Consider the following 19,760-nt stretch of genomic DNA (forward strand, 5'->3'; position numbering starts at 1 on the left):
AATCGTAAATGTAAAAAAAGTATGGACATTCTAATGTCAGTAAAATTTTGAAGTATATTCCTTACCAATTGCAAAATTAAAGTGCACTTATATTCGAGTTAACTACAATATATTCCAAAATCATGTTAAATATACAATAGATAATATCAAGTTGCAAATAAATACACTCACCAAACAAACATGGAATTCCTGGATAAATTTCCATGTTACTTGAATAAAGTGTAAATAGAGTTTAGTCATGTAGTATATTGTTATTATATGAATGTTGGACTTCTTTTGCACCGTACGTTACCAACCGTGCTAATCAGTGGTGCGGGGGAAGGACAACAAACCAAACATAATAAGCAGTTTAAAAAAATGCTTTTTCAATTTAGATTTAAAAGTGCATAGCTCCAGTGGCTTCCTAACATCAGAAGGAAGAGCATTCCAGACAGCTGCAGAAGAGCATCTGAAAGCAGTGACCGTCTTTGTTCGATGGCTAGCCAAAAGTTGCTGTGAGAATGACCAGAGAGATAAGCAAGATATTATGGTTTATTTGTGGCAAGAACTTTGTGTAATGAGTGCAACCTTATAATGTATTCGTTCGGCAACTGGAAGGCAATGCAGCTCACCGAGCGCTCGGCAGACTCGGTCGGATCTTGTACTCCACACACTTAAGACATCTTTGGCCACAACAGATGCAGGTCTATTAAAAGGCATTGCATACCTAATAAATAAGATAATGTCATGCTTTCAATTAGTTTATATGACTCTATAGTCTGTTCAAATTAACATATCAACTCTTCAGGGTTTGTAAAATAAGTATCACCTAATCAGCCTTCGCCACTCGGTGGGCAGTCATGAGTGGTTGTTCAGAGGGAAGTATTAGTTTTGGTATAGGAATGCGGAATTTCTTTGACAGACTTAAGTCCAACAACAGAGCTGAGTGATGTGGAAATCTCCAATTAGCACGGTTGGCACCTCCAATTAGAACGGTTGGCTACGTACAGTGCAAAATAAGTTCAACATACATGCAAATCGTTGTATGGCTGATGTTGATGTAGAGCAATGTTTTACATTGAAGTGATGTGTCAGGAGTAGCAGAGTGCATTGCTGTGATGGCCCCTTCGTAATGTTCACATATGTTCCATGACCTGTTCTCGTTGACCACAGTCACACACTGTGGGAGAGTTTTCATTTTCCATTTGTGCATCAAGTTATCCACATCTGCCATGGTTTGTGCACTGGATGAGTTTAGGGTTGCCGCCCATTAGCTTCATGGAAGATCGAAGCCGGAGATCTTCTGCATCAAGTCTCTTCTGAGGTGTTTGTTAGTGAGTTTTTGTGAACTCCAATTGGCCTTCCAAGCATCATCGGCTTTAAAGTTGCATTGTTATAGGTTAAGCTCATGGCTCCAAAAGGAATGCGTGTTAGACAATAGAATACCTGCGACGTTTTGGTCGACATACAGTAATTATTTTGGGTAGATGACTCACTCCTTCATTCTTATATCTTACATAAAACAACGACCATTTGATAGGATTTCAGAAAGTGATTGCTATGGAGAGAATGGAGACTATTACGGGACAGCAGAATTGACACCATTGGTACAGGATTGTCAACAAACGTGAGCACTGCACGACACTTGTATCAGCGTGGAGAAACTTTCAACTTGAGTTTATTGATGATTAAAAAAATATACGGCTTAATTTTTTTTTTAATCCGTCACTGCATTACAAATACGTAAAAGTTAAAGATATGTTTCCACATTTCATGCTTCATGTATGAACAACTCTTGGGAGGTATCATATGCACACACTTCTTATGCCCTATTGGAGGACAATATTTCCGCTACTGGTGGAAAGGGCACTGGCAACATCATCAATTCTGACCCTAGTGACCCATATATGTACCTCCATTTCTGGGATAGGAGAGGGCACTCTGTTGGACTGATGAATGAACAGCCACTCTGACACCATCACCGCAGGATTTTCACTGCTGTGAGATTGAATAAAATGAAAGCATAGATTTCTAAGCAACCAGTGGTGACCCTGGCTGGGTGCTGTATCAAAACCGAGCACATGTGGAACCCCCTCTGGACACGAACACAGCGAAACTTCGCTTCCAAGAAACCACGGAAAGCTTCACTTCACAAGTGTTCCTCAGTTTACTTTGATTAAATTTGTGTTTGGAGTTGAAAATATCTGGAAAGTATGAAGCTGCAACTCATGTGAGTGCCACTGTATTAAAAGACTTAATAAAATGCCGAAGGAAAGATGTTAATGAAAACAAATCTCCACATGGGGATGCTGAATATATATAAAAAAATAAGCGGTGTTAAAATGTAGTTCAAGCTATTTAACCTTCATTATTAAACAATTTTAATAAGAATGCATGTGTAGTGAGTTAAACTGAGTCGCAGACGTACTCTTTGGAGGCAACACATTTATTAATACCAACACAAAGGAGTAACTGCCCCTTAACCAGATAACAACCTATGGTGGTGGACCAAACAGGCTAACTGCACTAATTACACGGTAACTAGCTACAACAGACCGGACCACAACTTGGGTCCAGGTCCACGTTTTGGAGACTCTGTAGGACGTAGAACGTAGAACGTAGATGAACAACAGCAGCCGGTCCCTCTCGGGGACCCAGCTTATATCCTCTGTGGCGTGGCTGGCTCCGCCCTTAGCCACGACCACCTTCTAGAATCCTCAAGCAGGATCTCGACCCTGACACGTGACCACCCCTAGCCCCCACCTGGGGGCCCTGTGTACACTTTACAGGTTACGTGTCCTTCGGGGTCAACCAGAGTGCCATGGCTCCTAGTAACCCTATTCCCATGGCCGGCACTCGCACACCCTATCCTGTCGGGGTCGGCACTGCACGCAGAGCGTGGTGTCATCCAGCACTGCCAGTCAGCGCTCACCGAGCCCCTCCAAGGCCGGTACTGCCCACATATACGTGGTGCCCACGATGTCAATACATCCCACGCCGTGCCTCTCTATGGCCGGCATTACACAGTGACATCCGCGATGTCACTACACATGTATTCTGAGTTGGTATACTCGGGAGTCATGGGCCAGCCACCACGAGTTGCCCCAAGATAAACCATGGAATATTCAATGATTCTTGGAATTTTGTGAAAACACCAATAATCAAATGACATAACTTAGGAAAATCGTCAATAATTTTTAAGAATATGAGTAGAAACGCCTCAAGCGGTTTTACATGGCTGCCATGTTACTTAGTTTGCCCTGAGGCTTACACTGAGGCTCATACAGAGTATCACGGCATGGTTACATTAGTACCCTAGGAAACCCAGCCACCTCATTAAGGGTTTATTTTCAATAGCGATTTCCATTTCTTCTCCCATTTTTTACGTGCTCACTAAACTGCAGGAAATGTCTGCAAAAATGTTTTCAATTAAAATTATTGTTTGCAACACCAACCTATTTTTTGCTTTGTGCTTTATGCAGTGAAAAAGCTAACACGGAACGTGGCTTTGCTTAATTTGATAATCAATTAATGCATTGAAATATTGCACCCTGTAGGAGGAAGATCTGCGAAAAAGCGGCGAAGCCAAGTATGCGCATTTGAATGAGGATCTGCACGTACTAATTGAGGTGTTTGCACCACCATCACAAGCCTACAGACGAATGGGTCACGCTCTCGACGAAGTAAAAAAATATCTTGTTCCCGTAAGTGTCATGCACACCACAATGTTGGCTCCATTTTTAAGTGAGAATATTTTGACGTCTTGTGAAAACATGAGATAATGCAATTTACAAAAAGAGTGCCAAAAATAATTTGACACGAAGTTATTTATTCAGGAATTCTGGATTTCAATTTAGAAACGTAGAATAACCATAAAATGTTTGTTTTTAAAATGCATATTAATTTTAAAAGCATGGAAATAACGTTGTGTGTGAAATTGAGATGGCTGGGTTGTCCGAAGAGGGCTGATACTTTGTGTGAGTACTAAGCCGGCACATCTGAGATATGTGGTACGAATGTGGGCAGCCACCTATGCTTAAACCAGGTTTTCAAATACACAATGTGTCGCAAATAAATGCACAAAGAAGTCATCAAATTAAAGTGAGTTTCAATTTAATTAGTTTTTTTTTTCCAGCTTTGATGACTAAAACTATTTTCGGTTTGATTGTTATGAACAAAACAGTAACAATGTCTCTCGTGTAGATAAGTGGCGATCCAATATGATGTCAGCAGCAGTTTTGTCGCTTTTCCTTATAAAAGCCATTGCCTAACATAGTTAACACGTTTTTTTTGCGTGAAATAACACATTGCTGCATAAGCAGAATTAATAAATAAAAATTTCAACATATTTGTAAATATAACTGACCTAAATAAAGAGAGATCTGTCTGCTATGAAGATGGGCCATTGCTCATAATGTCACCTATTATAAGTTGTTGTTGACGAATGTGTTTTTGATCCTCTGTATCATGGGGTGGTGCACTGGTTTTGAATATGAAAATGTTTCATCTCGTGACTCTGATAACATAATTGGAATATAATTGCGTGGAAAAAAACCGTGATTAAATTTTATTTTTTGTGCAAAATAGGGCCATTAATATGGCACTCCTCAAACACGCTGGTTTGCTGTGATAATTTCATAAACATTATAGATCAAAGGGAATATTAATTTTTCATATAGAAAATAAGGAATTATACTAACAATGAAATAGACAATGTCAGTATAATAATTATAATCATGATTATCAGCCACTGTTTATCCACTGCTGGATGAAGAACTCCTCATGTCCTGCGATGCCATGATCCATCTCATGTCAGCAAATTAACTTTTGCCATCATTTTTCCTTTCAGTCACATAGTCCCCTTTGGCTGCCATTCTCTCACCAGTCTCATCTATCGGCCATTATCTTTTCTCGTAATGTGTCCTGCCCAGGTCCACTTAGTGTTCTCAGCAGTCAATGTGATGTTTCTGATTTTTTTTATTCTTCTTTGATCCATGTGCTCCTCATGCCCGCCTACCAGCGTGTATATGTGTGCAAATGTGTGAATACAGTACATGTGTACAGTGCATAGATACACACGGAGAGTGGTGGCGCCGCAGTGGTTATCTTGCTGCACTCCAAATCCGGCAGTCCGAGTTCGACTTCCCCGTCATGACCAACACCAATGATGATTATCTGAACCAGTCCTGGGTCTCCTCTAGGTCGACTCGGCCATAATAATAGTTTCTGGTGCAATGTGTAAACATCACCACTCGAGAGACAAAGGTGGCCAGGCATGGTGCTGGCCACCCACCCCCTTGTGTGCTGTGCTGGCCTTTATAGGTGCTCGCTAACAGCACTTGCCTTAACAATCTGTTTAGACTATATGGGGGCCCCTTTTGTTTTGTCTTTGTATTTGGTGTATAATTGTTTGCATGTGCATATGTGTATGCGTGTATATGATACCATCAATCGGCCAGGACTCAGCTGTTCTTCGTGCTTTCAGAGTTCCTGACTTTTTGCTCACAATCATTAAGGGTCTTCATGATGGTGGGCAGTTCTGGGTAATTCTACGTGGCCAGGAGTCAGAGCCCTTCCCTGTTAACGTTGGGGTGTGACAGCAATGTACTCTGGCTCCATATTGGTCAACCGTGGTATGTATGCTGATGATCTGGTGATTGCTGCTCGCTCAGAGAATGAGTGGGAGGCACCGCTGCTACACCTGGAGCGTGCCACTAAGACGTGGTGGGGCCTTACCATCAGCCCCACCCAAACTAAGCACCTGCCTGAATTTTTGTGCCATCAAACACTCCAACCCCTGAACTCCCCATTGGGGCAGTTGTGGAGAGAGTGGAGAGTTTTCTATACCTGGACACTGCTTATGACCAGCTCCCGATTGAAAGCAGATTTTCTCACTCTGAATCAGTCTGGCAGCATTATCTTTTCATTGGCTTTGTAGGTTAGCTGGTTTCTCGCTGCACATGAAGCTTCGGGTCTTCTCGGCCACAGTCATGCCCTCCCTCCTCTATGCTTGCGAAACGTGGGCCCCTCAAATGGAACATCTGCGCCGGGTTATAAATATCAGGCTTGCCTGCCTATGATCCATCCTGGGTTTAACCAGGCTAGATTGTGTGAGCTCACACATGCTTGAAAGATCTGGACACATTCCCATCAGTAAGCTCCTCTGGCAGGCAAGGCTGCATTGGTTGGGTCACGTAACCTGCATGCCCAGCACTCGCATGCCCAAGCTGATTCTGTTTGGCCAGATATAGGGGGGAAAACGGGCACTGCACGGGCTTAAAAATAGATGGACTGATGCGGTACAGGAGGATGTGCAGCTAAGTGAACTTGCCGAAGACTGGTACCAGGGATGTCAAGATCGACCTCTATAGAAGAGGCATGTGAAGGATTCTACTAGGCAGTTGGAGGTAATTGCCCTCTAACAGCAATGGAGGGTACAGGAGCCAAGCTCACAACAATGAGCAGAGCAACTGGGAATCTAAAATGCAGCAAGTTTTCACAGTGGGGGGCGCAGGTGGTGCATCTATGAATTATTTCAGTCAGTCAACCCGTAGCACCTGGGTCTGTCAGCGAACCTTCGAAATGTCACGTGGTCTCGGAGTCCACCTCCCCTGGCACATGCGCCGTCATGACGTCACCGCCACTTGGTGGTGAATGGCGGCTGCTGTTGTCGTATATGTTTGTATTATGCAAGTGTTTACATAATTATCTACGGGCTCCGTCTCAACGTGTGTGTGTATGAGGGTATGCACATGTGTGCATTTGAGCTGCAAGTCGCAGACATGCCAGGAATTTGGCAGACCATGCCTCTGATGGGAATAGTTTATGTACGCCCTAGCTGCCCCCTTCTTTCCGCAGTGATCCTGGAAGGACTTTTCTATGCAGCGGTGGGAGGAATGGCTTGAGAAGCATGCACTGTTGTAATGACAATAGAGCCTGCATGCGGTGTGAGGGGACTAGTGGCCACGGGAGGTAATGACAGGGGTATCAGTTGTGAGGGCGAAGGGACTGGTGGCTACGGGAATGTTCGAGACGGGAGCCTGGTCAGATGACGGAAGAGGACGGTAAAGTCTGTCGTTAGAGCGAGCGTCCAGAGTCAGTGAGAATGATCGAGAAGGGGGACGTGGACTCGGTTGGTATATAAGGGAGATGAGTGGGAGACTCGGGCTGTTGCAGTGAGATCTCCACCTGATGTCAAATGAATATGTCTTCAATAAAGTGCCATCTCAAGAGAAGTGTGTCAAGTCATCTTTACAACTGTGGGTCAGAAGTGGGGTGTCATCATGACGTGGCATGGTCGCAAGGAGAACTCACTGACGACGACTTCGGACGGGGAGGAGACCCCCATGCAGCAAGCACCGGGTGGCGGGGGTGAAAAACCCTCCCGGTGAAGAGGGAGGGGCGGCGGTAATGAGGAGAGAGGGGGCCGGCCGACAGCTCACCATGCAGCTTGCTGCGGCAGCGGCAAGAGGAGTGGCGGAGAGCTCGGTTGGAGTCCCCGCGTTGGAAACCGCTCAACCGATGGCCGCCATTTCGTGAGTTGGCAAAATGGTGGCCGAGGCGGCTGCAGTTCTGGCGGCACGGGTAAGAGCAACTGACCGGCCGCGGTGGATGACGCCCGTAAAATAATTTGTAGCAGCGGGAGGCAACTGGTGCACCTTCACCCGAAGGTTGGAGGCAGCGTATCAAGCCAACGGATGGTCAGAAGAGGAAGCACTGAGAGCCCTGCCTACCGCCCTTGACGACGACGCCCTTGCAGTGTTCCAAGCTGTGCCGGAGGAGCGAAGGGCTATGCTACAAAAGGCGTATGGTGAAATGGCGGCCGTGTTCAATCCCCCATCGAATACACGGAGGAAGTTAGTGCAGCAAAAGCGGTGGGAGGCATGATGGGATGAACCGGCGGCCTTGTGTGGTGGCATGGTCGGGTGATCTGATGTCGGCCTCGACAGTAAGGTCAGCAGGGAGTGCGGGGACGTCAATGAAGGAGGGTCCGGAGTTGGGGGAGGAGGTGACGGTGGAGGTACACGGGTGGGCTCGACGCCGGGGGAAGACTTTTCTATGGCCTCAAGGTTGGAGACCAAGGGGGGAGGTGACTGCTCCGCAGCGAGGGCCTGCCATCGCCTGCTTCAGGTGCGGTCGGCCGGGGCACATCATGCCGGGATGTCAGAGCGACGCCTGCACAGCGGCGTCGTCAGCATCTGTCTTCCCACCAGCGGCCACTCCATAACGGCGGCAGATAAGTCGCGACACCACAGACCTCTGGCCCGAAACGTCACCTCACACATCTAGGCAGTTGTGTCCCCCGGGCCCCATTATCACCTTGCATCCTTCGTCGGTTGTTTTGGTTGTGTCGGTCACGGGTGAGTGACAGGTTTCGAAGGATTGGGGGGATTGCGGTGACAGGTCCTGTTGTGATTTCATAAACGCGGGGTATCCCATGCTTGTTGGACACCGACTTTTCGAATCGAATGCCCTCGGAAATTGACGGATCAGATGTGTAACGAGATGTTGTCGGGGCAGCAGTTATTTTTTTGGGATCTTATTGGAAGGGAGGCGGGTGCAACGTCAGGATTCAGGTCTTGGTGAGGGGGTCGGTAGAGATCCCGCCGGGAAAACAGATGTTGGTTCCCTCGCGGTACCGCAGCAGTTACATTCGGCCGACCCAGATGCGGTGGTTCTCCTGATGCCGTCCAACAGTGTGGCCCGTGAGCTTACGCTGGCGGGTGCACAGATGATCCTAAGAGCGGGCCAAGAGCCACTCCTGCAAGTGTTGAATGTGGGTGGAAGGACAGGTGTGGTTCCAGCGGCTTACTGTATTAGCCCATGTGAGCCCACGTGTTGCGAGGCAGTGGCGATAGATATCGCAGAAGCGATGGAGGTGAGAGCCCGCGTGTTGCGGGGCAGTGGCAACAGATATCGCGGAAGCGATGGGGGAGAGAGCTGGGTCAGATGAAACGTGGGTGGAAGCCCTTGTAACGGCAATCATGATTTGCCTAAGGCACAACGGGCCAAATTGAAGTCATTGTTGCTGCAATTTCAGATGTTTTCAGTAAAAGCAAGTGCGACATCGGTCGTACTTCTCTATTGCTGCACCATATTGATACGGGAGACACAGCGCTGTTCGCCAGAACTCATATCGGATGAGTCTGGTGGAGAAGGAACATGCAAACAGGTGGTGGCTGATGCATGCCGTGTAAGCATGTGGACGATTTGTTGGGCGCGTTGTCGAGTGCTAGTTTATATATTTTTCCTTCTCTGATGTGCGAGTGGGAGCACGGGTCCCCATACAGTTTAACTGGGTGCGGCTTCGAAGAAATAAATGCGGGACATAACCGTGCCGTGGCAGATTGCGTCCGGGCGAGTGTCGGTGACAGAGCGTGGCTGCGTTTTACGTATGTGCCGCTGCGGATATCACCTAAGTAGCACAACCGTAGTGGAGACCGGTCGAGATTGTGGAAGTGAATCGGTTTTTGTGCATGAGAGTATAGGTGGGGTGTCACCGTTGGATTGTCCACCATCGCGTCTCAAACCATATGTCCGTCCCCGCCCAGACATCTCATCTCCATGTCCAGAGTGGCCAAGGTCTGGTGTGTCTGACATGCCAGGGTAGTCGTCCGGGATGGTTGTGCAGCCCGGGAAATGTGTTGTGCCGCCCACAGAATGCGACCCTCTGATTCTCAGAGGTCCACAGGACTCGGCCACGTGCGATGGACCGGCATCAGGGGCCCAGTCAAGAGCTTAGCGGCTGCGATTGCGGCTCTCCAAGCCACGAGGCGGACTGTCAACTCCCAAGGCCAACTGTTTTTTTTTTGTGTGTACCCCGGTGCGGTTGCTGTTGTTCGCGTGGGGTGGCTTGCACCACTCAGTCATCATGTTGTGTTGTTGTTGGTTTCTGTGGTCGAGTGACGGGTTATTTTCCATGCGGCTGTGGCTTTTCATTCTGCCCTAATATGTTTGTCTTTTTTAAGTCTTGGTATTAGAAGGGGGGGGGGGTTGTAATGACAATAGAACCTGCATGCTGTGTGAGGGGACTAGTGGCCATGGGAGGTAATGATAGGGAAGTCAGCCTACAGTACGAATGCACTAGCGGCCACGGGAGGTAATGACAGGGGTATAAGTTGTGAGTGCGAAGGTACTGGTGGCTACAGGAATGTTCGAGAAGGTAGCATGGTCAGGTGACGGAAGAGGACGGTAGAGTCTGCCGGTAGAGCGAGCGTCCAGAGTCGGCGAGAATGATCGAGAAGGGGGGCGTGGCCTCGGTTGAAATATAAGGGAGATGCGCGGGAGACTCTGGGCTATTGCAGTGGGATCTCCGCCTGATGTCAAGTGAACGTGTCTTAAATAAAGTACCATCTCAAAAGAAGTGTGTCAAGTCATTACACACGCAAAACGCTGCAGGCACTCACAGCACCCACTCCTCTGCCACCCACCTGTGCCTTGGCCGTGCTCACGCTGCCCGCTCACCCGCCATTTAAGGCGGGGTGGCATTAATCCCCTTGCAGTGGGACCAGGCCGTAATAAGCCGCAAACCCGTCACTGACAAATAGAAAAGTGGTGTGAAGTGCACAAAATTTCAGGCCAGGTGTCAACTGTGTGACAGCTGTGAAATTTAACAGATGGAAGGAGGCCGGGCTGAAGGGTGATGGCATCACTGCCATCAGCCTTGATTACGTTGTGATGTATCTGGTAAATGAGGCAGGGTTGGTACATCGCGTAGAGATGATCCCTGCATCACACCCATACAGCGACACACTCATAGCAAAGACCGTGTGTTTTCTGAAAAACTTGCGAAGGTTTCAGTGTTGTCCACCTTATGCGTGGGATTTATTTTGGGTGCTCCAAATTCCCAAAGGAACAAAATGATTAACGACCAAGGTGTTGTCGAAACATCACAAAAAGATCAGCTGTGCTACTTGGTGATATATTTCCACATTAACAAATAATTATATATATTTTTAAGTGCATGCAGACCGCAAAACGAGAGTGAGGTTAACAAGTCAGGCTGATGACTGATGCTGCACATCATGTTAAAGACTGACATGCCTGAAGGCTATCTTGAGATTTAGCCCGCTCGTCTTTGAGCAATGCTGCTACGCTGCATTTTTTTTAAGTTAAAAGCAACAATGGGCCACATTCCACTATCGGACATTATTTTGAAATGAAAAACAACTTAATAAACTATGTGAAATTATGAAAACATATAAAGTAATAAAACTTGATATAATTGTGTATATGCAGTTTTGAAAAAAAACCTAATGGCTGTATAGCTAACCAGGCAGCATTTCTCTTTCTCAGCATGAATTTAATTTCCTGATAATGTATTTTTCCCACTCTAAGGAAATGGCTGACACTGCAAAAACAAAGTGTTGTGTGTAGTATATATATATTTTAAATTAGAGCACTGAACTACGAATTTATTTTGTGTGAATAAAAAGTGACCACATTCTAATTTAGTTACTTGATTAAATGGACGCCAACATTACATGTATATTAAATGGTTATACAATCGTAACCATTTTTACAAACAATAGCCTGCTCGATTTTGGAATTTATTTCCCTCATCTTTTTTCCCAAGCTCGTATAGCCTTGCTCAATTCAATGCATTTATTCCTTATCCATTACTACTGGCCGCTGTGATAATTATATATAAATACGTAATAATATATATATCAATAATACATATATAACATATATGACTATTGGCCGATGTATTACATATTTAAATGTATATTTCAATTATCTATATAAATACAGTAAAAAATATACAATGCTGTCTTCGTGGCCTCCACAGGACTACAATGACGAGATCAGACAGCAACAGCTCCGTGAACTCAGCTTCCTCAAAGGAGAGGACGATGCTGAGGTGGGGATTGGGGTCCACGGGAGAGGCGGCCACGCCAGGGGCCATGCCCCAGTGCCTCTGCCTCCCATCCGTCCGCTCCCATCGCTGCAGCATGCCCTTGCCAGGTACCGAGTGTGCACGGATAATTGAGCTTCCACGGTTGACATAGATACTAGGGCAGTGCTGCCCTAAATCCCAGGCTTCACTTGTCTCCTCTCCACTGGCTTTTCCCACTTCTTCCGTTTCTCTCCACCAGCAAGTGTGTGTCATGCCTTTTTTTTTCTCTCATATCAATTGTGTGTGAATGGAGACAACTGGTACACATTGAATCCTCAGGCGGTGTCATTGTCAAACAAAGCATGCACCTATTAATACTCTTTATACTGTCGTTAAATTGCATATATAAATGTATACGTGCGTATGTATGTTTCATTTGCAGGTAAGTTATTAGTCAATGGTATACAATACAATTAACACTCTTGATGGTGTGAAATTGAAAATACAGTAGTAAAACTGGATTAACCTAAGCAGACTATGCTGCTATGCATTGAATTAATGCAGCTGTGCATTCAGACAACCGGAGGGTAGAAGCCATTGTCTCTTTGCCAAAGGAAGACCTGAAAACAGGAGGGACCTTTTAGCTGATGCTAGGTCATTCTTAGCAGTGTCTGTGGGACAGGATTCTTTTGTAATTGATGACATTCGTCTCACCCCCGTGGAAAGATGGTGACCTGCGACCTAGAAAGATTGGCTGTCCGTTTTACATGCCATTGCATAGAATGCTGAGATATAGGAGCACAGTAGATAGGCCCTTAGCAAATTGCACGCTGATGCATGAAAGTGATAACCACAATTGCACACATGTGCTCACTGTGAATGTCAATGCATAGGAAGGCAATGCCTACCAAACACATTTCCTGTGCAATTAGCTATGCCGGTAATGCTAGGATATAGTCCATTAGTTAATTGATTATTTTCGGTTTGCCTACTGTTTGATTTCACCCAATGCATCTGTGTCACCTTGTTAGTGCACGTGTATGCCATGCAGCATTGTGACAAAATAACAATTGCTACACGTCGACATTGTTAAATGGAGTACGTTGACTGCGCCATCCACAAGATCTAAAATCACCGCCGTCACTGCCATTAATATTTTACATAAATCAAAATGGGGTGCGGTTGAGGCACGCTCTCAATCCGGTGTCTTGGAGGTAGTTGTTAGTGGATCACGTAACGATTGAATCCATGGTCTCATGCCAAGATGAAGTGGTGTGCAACACATTCACATTCTGGGCAATAACAAACCTACCAGGGCAGGACAGCGAGTATGTTTCTGTGCAGCTTCATTGTTTTTTCTCTCTTGTAGTTGTGGACTTTTTCTAGGAATTTGTGGTTTCTCTCACACACGCGCACATATTTTGGAAGGAATTGGACTTCCAGGCCAAGCATGAGGCTCGTAATACGTGTTAGGAGATTCAGCGAGGCTCTTAAAATTGGAAATTTCAAATTGTTACATTATTTTATTTTTTAGGTTTTCACACAGGACACTTGGATTGGATGTTAACAGGCAGACTCGATGGAGGGCTTTATTTGAGAATTGGTGAAGAATGAAAAATGTTACCAAGTCAGAGATCTTACGGCAGAGGTCATTTGACCGGGATATTATGAGAATGAAGCTTCGCTTCGCTTCGCAAAACGCACCACGGGTTCTTGAATGCCCACGGGTTGAGCAGGACTTAAATTTTACATTCTGAAAGTTGGCACCTCAATTGAGCACGATACCACCTGGGCACCGTGCTGGAACGTGAGTTGATCGCTAGCTCAAAGGGACTACATTCCCCACTGAACGGTCTGTGTCCAATATAACTGCCTTTTACCCGGCAACTACCCGTCCAACTATTAACCAGGCCCCGAGCCTGCTTAGCCACTGTGGAAGCGATGCCGCAGGTCGATGCGGCGATGCTGCGTTTCATTTCACATTGCATGTAGCCCTGTCTTAATGGTAGTTGCCGGGAAGGCTGACCTTTTTGAGACAAGTTCTCAACCTTGCAGACGCTGAAGGTGAGGAAGTCCTGCTTGCTGGGCTTGATCTTGGTTCATACTGCACGGTGGGCTTAGGCTGCACATTGGGCTCCCATTTCCAATTTTTGCACTTTGGCTGATGCTCACACGGTGGGCAGTGCTGCAGCGCATCCATGTTGTGAAAGGTCACCTTCCACAAATGCGCAGGGGGGATTATGAGAAGCAAATATTTTCACCGTACACCAGCGCCAGTCTAGTTTTGCTTATTCGTGGTCACGTGCTCCAAATCGAATTGTCAATGCGCTACATAATTGGCAATATGCATTTCATTTTCTCTCCATCGATTAATTGTTCATATATGTCGATATATCTACAGTGAGGGAAAAAAAGTATTTGATCCCCTGCTGATTTTGTACGTTTGCCTACTGACAAAGAAATGATCAATCTATAATTTTAATGGTAGGTTTATTTGAACAGTGAGAGACAGAATAACAAAAAAATCCAGAAAAACGCATGTCAAAAATGTTATAAATTGATTTGCATTTTAATGAGGGAAATAAGTATTTGACCCCTCTGTAAAACATGACTTAGTACTTGGTGGCAACACCCTTGTTGGCAATCATAGAGGTCAGACGTTTCTTTTTAGTTGGCCACCAGGTTTGCACACATCTCAGGAGGGATTTTGTCCCACTCCTCTTTGCAGATCTCCAAGTAATTAAGGTTTCGAGGCTGACGTTTGGCAATTCGAACCTTCAGCTCCCTCTACAGATTTTCTATGGGATTAAGGTCTAGAGACTGGCTAGGCCACTCCAGGACCTTAATGTGCTTCTTTTTGAGCCACTCCTTTGTTGCCTTGGTCGTGTGTTTTGAGTCATTGTCATGTTGGAATACCCATCCACGACCCATTTTCAATGCCCTGGTTGAGGGAAGGAGGTTCTCACCCAAGATTTGACGGTACATGGCCCCGTCCATCGTCCCTTTGATGCGGTGAAGTTGTCCTGTCCCCTGAGCAGAAAAACACCCCCAAAGCATAATGTTTCCACCTCCATGTTTGACGGTGGGGATGGTGTTCTTGGGGTCATAGGCAGCATTCCTCCTCCTCCAAACACGGCGAGTTGAGTTGATGCCATAGAGCTCCATTTTGGTCTCATCTGACCACAACACTTTCACCCAGTTTGTCCTCTGAATCATTCAGATGTTCATTCGCAAACTTCAGACGGGCATGTATATGTGCTTTCTTGAGCAAGGGGACCTTACGAGCGCTGCAGGATTTCAGTCCTTCACGGCGTAGTGTGTTATCAATTGTTTTGTTGGTGACTATGGTCCCAGCTGCCTTGAGATCATTGACAAGATCCTCCCGTGTAGTTCTGGGCTGATTCCTCACCGTTCTCATGATCATTGCAACTTCACGAGGTGAGATCTTGCATGGAGCCCCAGGCCGAGGGAGATTGACAGTTCTTTTGTGTTTCTTCCATTTGCGAATAATCACACCAACTGTTGTCACCTTCTCACCAAGCTACTTGGCAATGGTCTTGTAGCCCATTCCAGCCTTGTGTAGGTCTACAATATTCTCCCTGACATCCTTGGAGAGCTCTTTGGTCTTGGCCATGGTGGAGAGTTTGGAATCTGATTGATTGATTGCTTCTGTGGACAGGTGTCTTTTATACAGGTAACAAGCTGAGATTAGGAGCACTCCCTTTAAGAGTGTGCTCCTAATCTCAGCTCGTTACCTATATAAAAGACACCTGGGAGGCAGAAATCTTTCTGATTGAGACGGGGTCAAATACGTATTTCCCTCATTAAAATGCAAATCGATTTATAACATTTTGACATGCGTTTTTCTGGATTGTTGTTGTTATTCTGTCTCTCACTGTTCAAATAAACCTACCATTAAAATTATAGACTGATAATTTCTTTGCCAGTGGGCAAATGTACAAAATCAGCAGGGGATCAAATATTTTTCCCTCACTGTATATATTTACATTTCCAAAAAGAACATTGAGTCAATATATAATGGGAAGAGTTCAACTTCCAAGTTTAAAATGAAATAATTCTAAAGCCCATGATCCATTTGAATTTAGCTAACTCAGTGTTCCCAGGTAAGAGTGCGGTGTAAGATTAAGGAGTTTTAACTACAACATTCAACTCACGTGAAATGTAAAAAAAAAACGGAAAGTGGACATAAAACTTTCATATCAACAGTCAGAAAAAATGTATTTAGAAAAATTTGAAATATTTTGGATTATGTATATCCATGCAGGGGAAATACTCTATAGTTTATTCTACTCAGAATCAGCATCTCGATATTCAAATGTGAACATACATAAATGTGGGTAATGCAGTCACTAACCCCAATGTACAGTAGATTTTCATTTATGTATTTGACAAAGTGGCCGATTCATATGATTTCAGATCTGTTCATGATTGAATCGTATTTTAGATATCTAAAGCAGGAAGCCTGCCTCTTTGTGTCATGTTATGTAATTGTATTTACACAAATGTTTCCTTATGAATATCCACGTGGCCAACTTTTCATTTCTTCAAATAATTAATCCTACTCTTTCAGGCCAGTAATTAGGTGAGCATACAAGGGGATAAACTCACACGTTACCCCCGGAAGAAGAAAGTGGTCTGTGTATTTCACTGGCGCCTATTTGACTTGCTGAATTTACAGAGGTAGTGTTACCATTATAATGCAATTGGGCTTTTGTGGAAAGCTTTTAAAGCCAACTGCAACTCTGACACTTTACAGCAAGGACGAATGTGTTCAGAAGCGTGCTGAAGCGTCTCGTGGTGAAGGGCATGGGGCTGGGATATAGAGCAGGGTCTTCAGGATTTTATCGGCAAGATTACATACTGCAGGGACACAGACGTAACATTCATAGTATTTTAAGTTCTGCCCTAGCCATGTAATAATACCAAGTCTTTCCACACTGACTTCTACGACAGTGATCTGCTGTATGACAAGTTATATTTTTTTCCGTAATAGAGGTTTTTGGGGTTAGATCGTGTAAATATAAATGTGTCGCTAAACCTACCACCACCCGATACAGCCAATTAGTAAGATTTATCATGTAAACAAAATATGCTAATTAGTTACTAGTTCAGCACACCGGTGTGTTGGAGAGTAATCCCACTACATTTACTTTTTTTCATCGACGTTTTTTAAAATATATAATCATCCAGGAGTCTAGGGATAGTAATATTTTGCTGAGGAAACATAATAAATGCAAGCAGCTTATTAAACAGTCTTGTAGAGTAAGCAAATGAAAAGGGTTGCAGCTGTGGCATGGTGGTCCGTGCACTGTACTGTAAACATCCTTGATGGAGGGCTTCATTTGAGAATTTGACTAGTATGAAAAATGTCACCAAGTCCAGCTGTGGTTAACAACAATGGCGAGTGATGACTGAAACACTCTTGTGCCTCCTCATTTACCAGCCCACAACACGGACTCATGTGGGAAAAATGCGGTTACACAATCCCCCTGACCAAATCGGTCTGTGGGTGTTTGGAGGCCGTCATTCAGCTTGGACTGACAGACGGCTGTAAAAAAAAAAACCTTAGAAAATAAACATTAAATAACTCAGACTAATACAATTGATGGATGTCGAACTTTTTTTTAATAGCATTTTCTGTTGTCCATTTTCAGTGGTTTGATGAACTCCACCATAGTGCGCAAGGGAACACTCATAGCTGCGCAAGTGCGTTTTGTTCTCCACGTCTCATTTCTTATGATCGTTTCTTTTCAAAGCGGCCGCGGGCTACATTCAGCGGTTCCCCAGAGAATGGCCGCCCCGCGGGGCCTCGCCCTGGCCCGGGCACTGGCACCCCCTCTCCCTGCCGGCAGGGGAGTCCCGGCACCTCAACGAATGCGGCCAGTGGCCGCGTACCGAGCGGCGCCGCCGCCTCCGCCGCCACCTCCACCGCCGCCCCCGTTGGCTGAGGAGGCCTACGAGGAGGACTACGTGAGTGCTTACAATCCTTGGGCTCCGTTTAATGCCATTGCTCCTTCATGGCTCCCGCTACGAAACCTTACACAGTCTGTTTGTTCTCCTGTAACGCTGCGTGTTGTTGTTTGCATAACGCGAATTGGATAGAACGCCATGAATTTATTGGGGAACGCATATTTTATAACGCGGATGCGAATTGGATATATATAACGCGATTGAGTGAAAGGAACTACGTCACGCAAGTAGGAATAAGCAGTTTTACGGCTGCCTCGGTGTAGCGCCGCATGAGGCGGGATGCTTTTGGATGCTTATGGATACTACCCACATGCCTCAGTCTTTGTTCAGCCTGCATACACATCTCATGTGTCATCACGGACTGTGCTTTACCCATTATTATATATTATAGAGCGATGTTTCCATAGCGCGGTATTTTACAGGAACGCAACTACCAAGTTGTAGGTGACAGCGTGGATTTATTTCTCCCACTACCAGGAATCAACCCGTTTTTTTAGGTGATGAGGATAAAGTGCAAGAGGTTTCATGTGAAACAATAAACACTGCTTAAACCGTGTGACACAAAGGGAAAGCTCCTCGACCAGGTGACATAACCGTAATTAATCAAAGCAGCAGCATCCGGCAGATGCAACATAATTAGCGTAACTATTTACGAAATGTTAACCTAGAAATAAAATACCCAATCATTGAACGATGCCTCAATCATCCATAATAGAGATTTTGGGTTAGATCGTGTAAATATATAAATGTGGCGACACAGCCAACTAGTAAGGGTTGTCACGTAAACAGAACATACCAATTCGTCACTAGTACAGCACACCGGTGTGTTGGAGAGCCAAGCCACAACATTTACAAACTGAGTACGGCGTTTTGCCAGTAATTACAACTAGCTTCATCAGGCGACAGCTGTCACCTGATGAAGCTAGTTGTAATTACTGTCGCTTAATGAAGCTTGTGCTATCTTGATGGAGTTTACTAGCCACACACTCTCAAGAGTCTGATTATGGCCATGTCTCCAAGTTTGTGCGTTACATACGTGCACCATAATCCTCAGGGTGGCACATGAGGCAAAGCCTTGCCATCACATCGGGTGGTTGAGGTGAAGTTAGTTGTGGAGCGTGGAAAGACATGAGCCTTCTGGACAATGCACAGAGTAATGCACAGCTTGTGCCGGCCATTATAAATTACACATCGACTGGGCAAGTATGTCGGAGGTTTGGATGTTTTTTGCCGTGTTTATTTGCCAGAGTGTACACTATGAAAAATGGAATGTGGCAGAGAGTGGATTTGCTACCTCCTGAATTCACATGCACTGCAAAGTAGAAGGCACAGTGATTAAGACCTTTCACTCTATGATCCTGGTCACCCAGTTTTAGATATTTTGGTGTTCACATCACCACCGGCAATTGGCACCTGAGCCTGGCCTGGGCCTTTCTTACATTATTGCAGTCTAAATGAATACCGAGTGCAACAGTGAGTCAGAGTTAGCACTGGAGGGAGAGAGAGAAAAGGCGGTGTTGTGTGGCGATAGTCACGTTGCTACAGAGATTCGAGCCCTGCAGCTGCCCTGGTTATTCTATGGATGTGTTGAACAAAAATCCGTGTAGTCTGGTGGACAGTGGATGTTCAAGATCCCGTGATGTTATTTGAAAAAAATAGTGTAGGTTATGTGTGCCAGCGTCACGGTCCAACCTTGCCAAATAAAAAAAAATACTCGTGAATTACTTAATTGGATAAAATCACGTAATAACATCGACCCCCTACTGACAGGCTATACCTATCTGTGCAATATAGCACCTTCATCATAGCCTCTGTTGGCTGTAATATTGGCACAAGTGTAGTGTCTAACTCGGAGACGTTAAGACTTGGAGGCACTTCTTTATTAGCAAGCACCATCGGGGTTAACACTCTTAATAATTAGTCCGTCTATTGTCGACAACGCTACTCAGTC

The 19,760-nt window shown here is 45.3% G+C and overlaps 1 protein-coding gene across 11 annotated transcripts in view; it reads left to right on the forward strand.

Annotated features, from left to right (window-relative positions):
• The window catches only part of LOC116942633 (KH domain-containing, RNA-binding, signal transduction-associated protein 2-like), a 55,242-nt gene that overhangs the window by 15,018 nt on the left and 20,464 nt on the right, over positions 1-19,760 (forward strand). For 10 of the 11 annotated variants that reach the window (XM_032954781.2, XM_032954772.2, XM_032954773.2 and 7 more), the window contains exons 4-6: positions 3,537-3,683; positions 11,771-11,946; positions 17,596-17,809. In XM_032954781.2, coding sequence (XP_032810672.2) covers positions 3,537-3,683; positions 11,771-11,946; positions 17,596-17,809 — 537 coding nt within the window. The remainder of the gene's footprint in view (positions 1-3,536; positions 3,684-11,770; positions 11,947-17,595; positions 17,810-19,760) is intronic. The other variant, XM_032954782.2, reaches the window with a different exon arrangement.

Source organism: Petromyzon marinus, chromosome 15, assembly GCF_048934315.1.
Source record: "Petromyzon marinus isolate PM22_M1 ecotype Great Lakes invasive population chromosome 15, UKy_Petmar_22M1.pri1.0, whole genome shotgun sequence".
Classification (NCBI taxonomy): domain Eukaryota; kingdom Metazoa; phylum Chordata; class Hyperoartia; order Petromyzontiformes; family Petromyzontidae; genus Petromyzon; species Petromyzon marinus.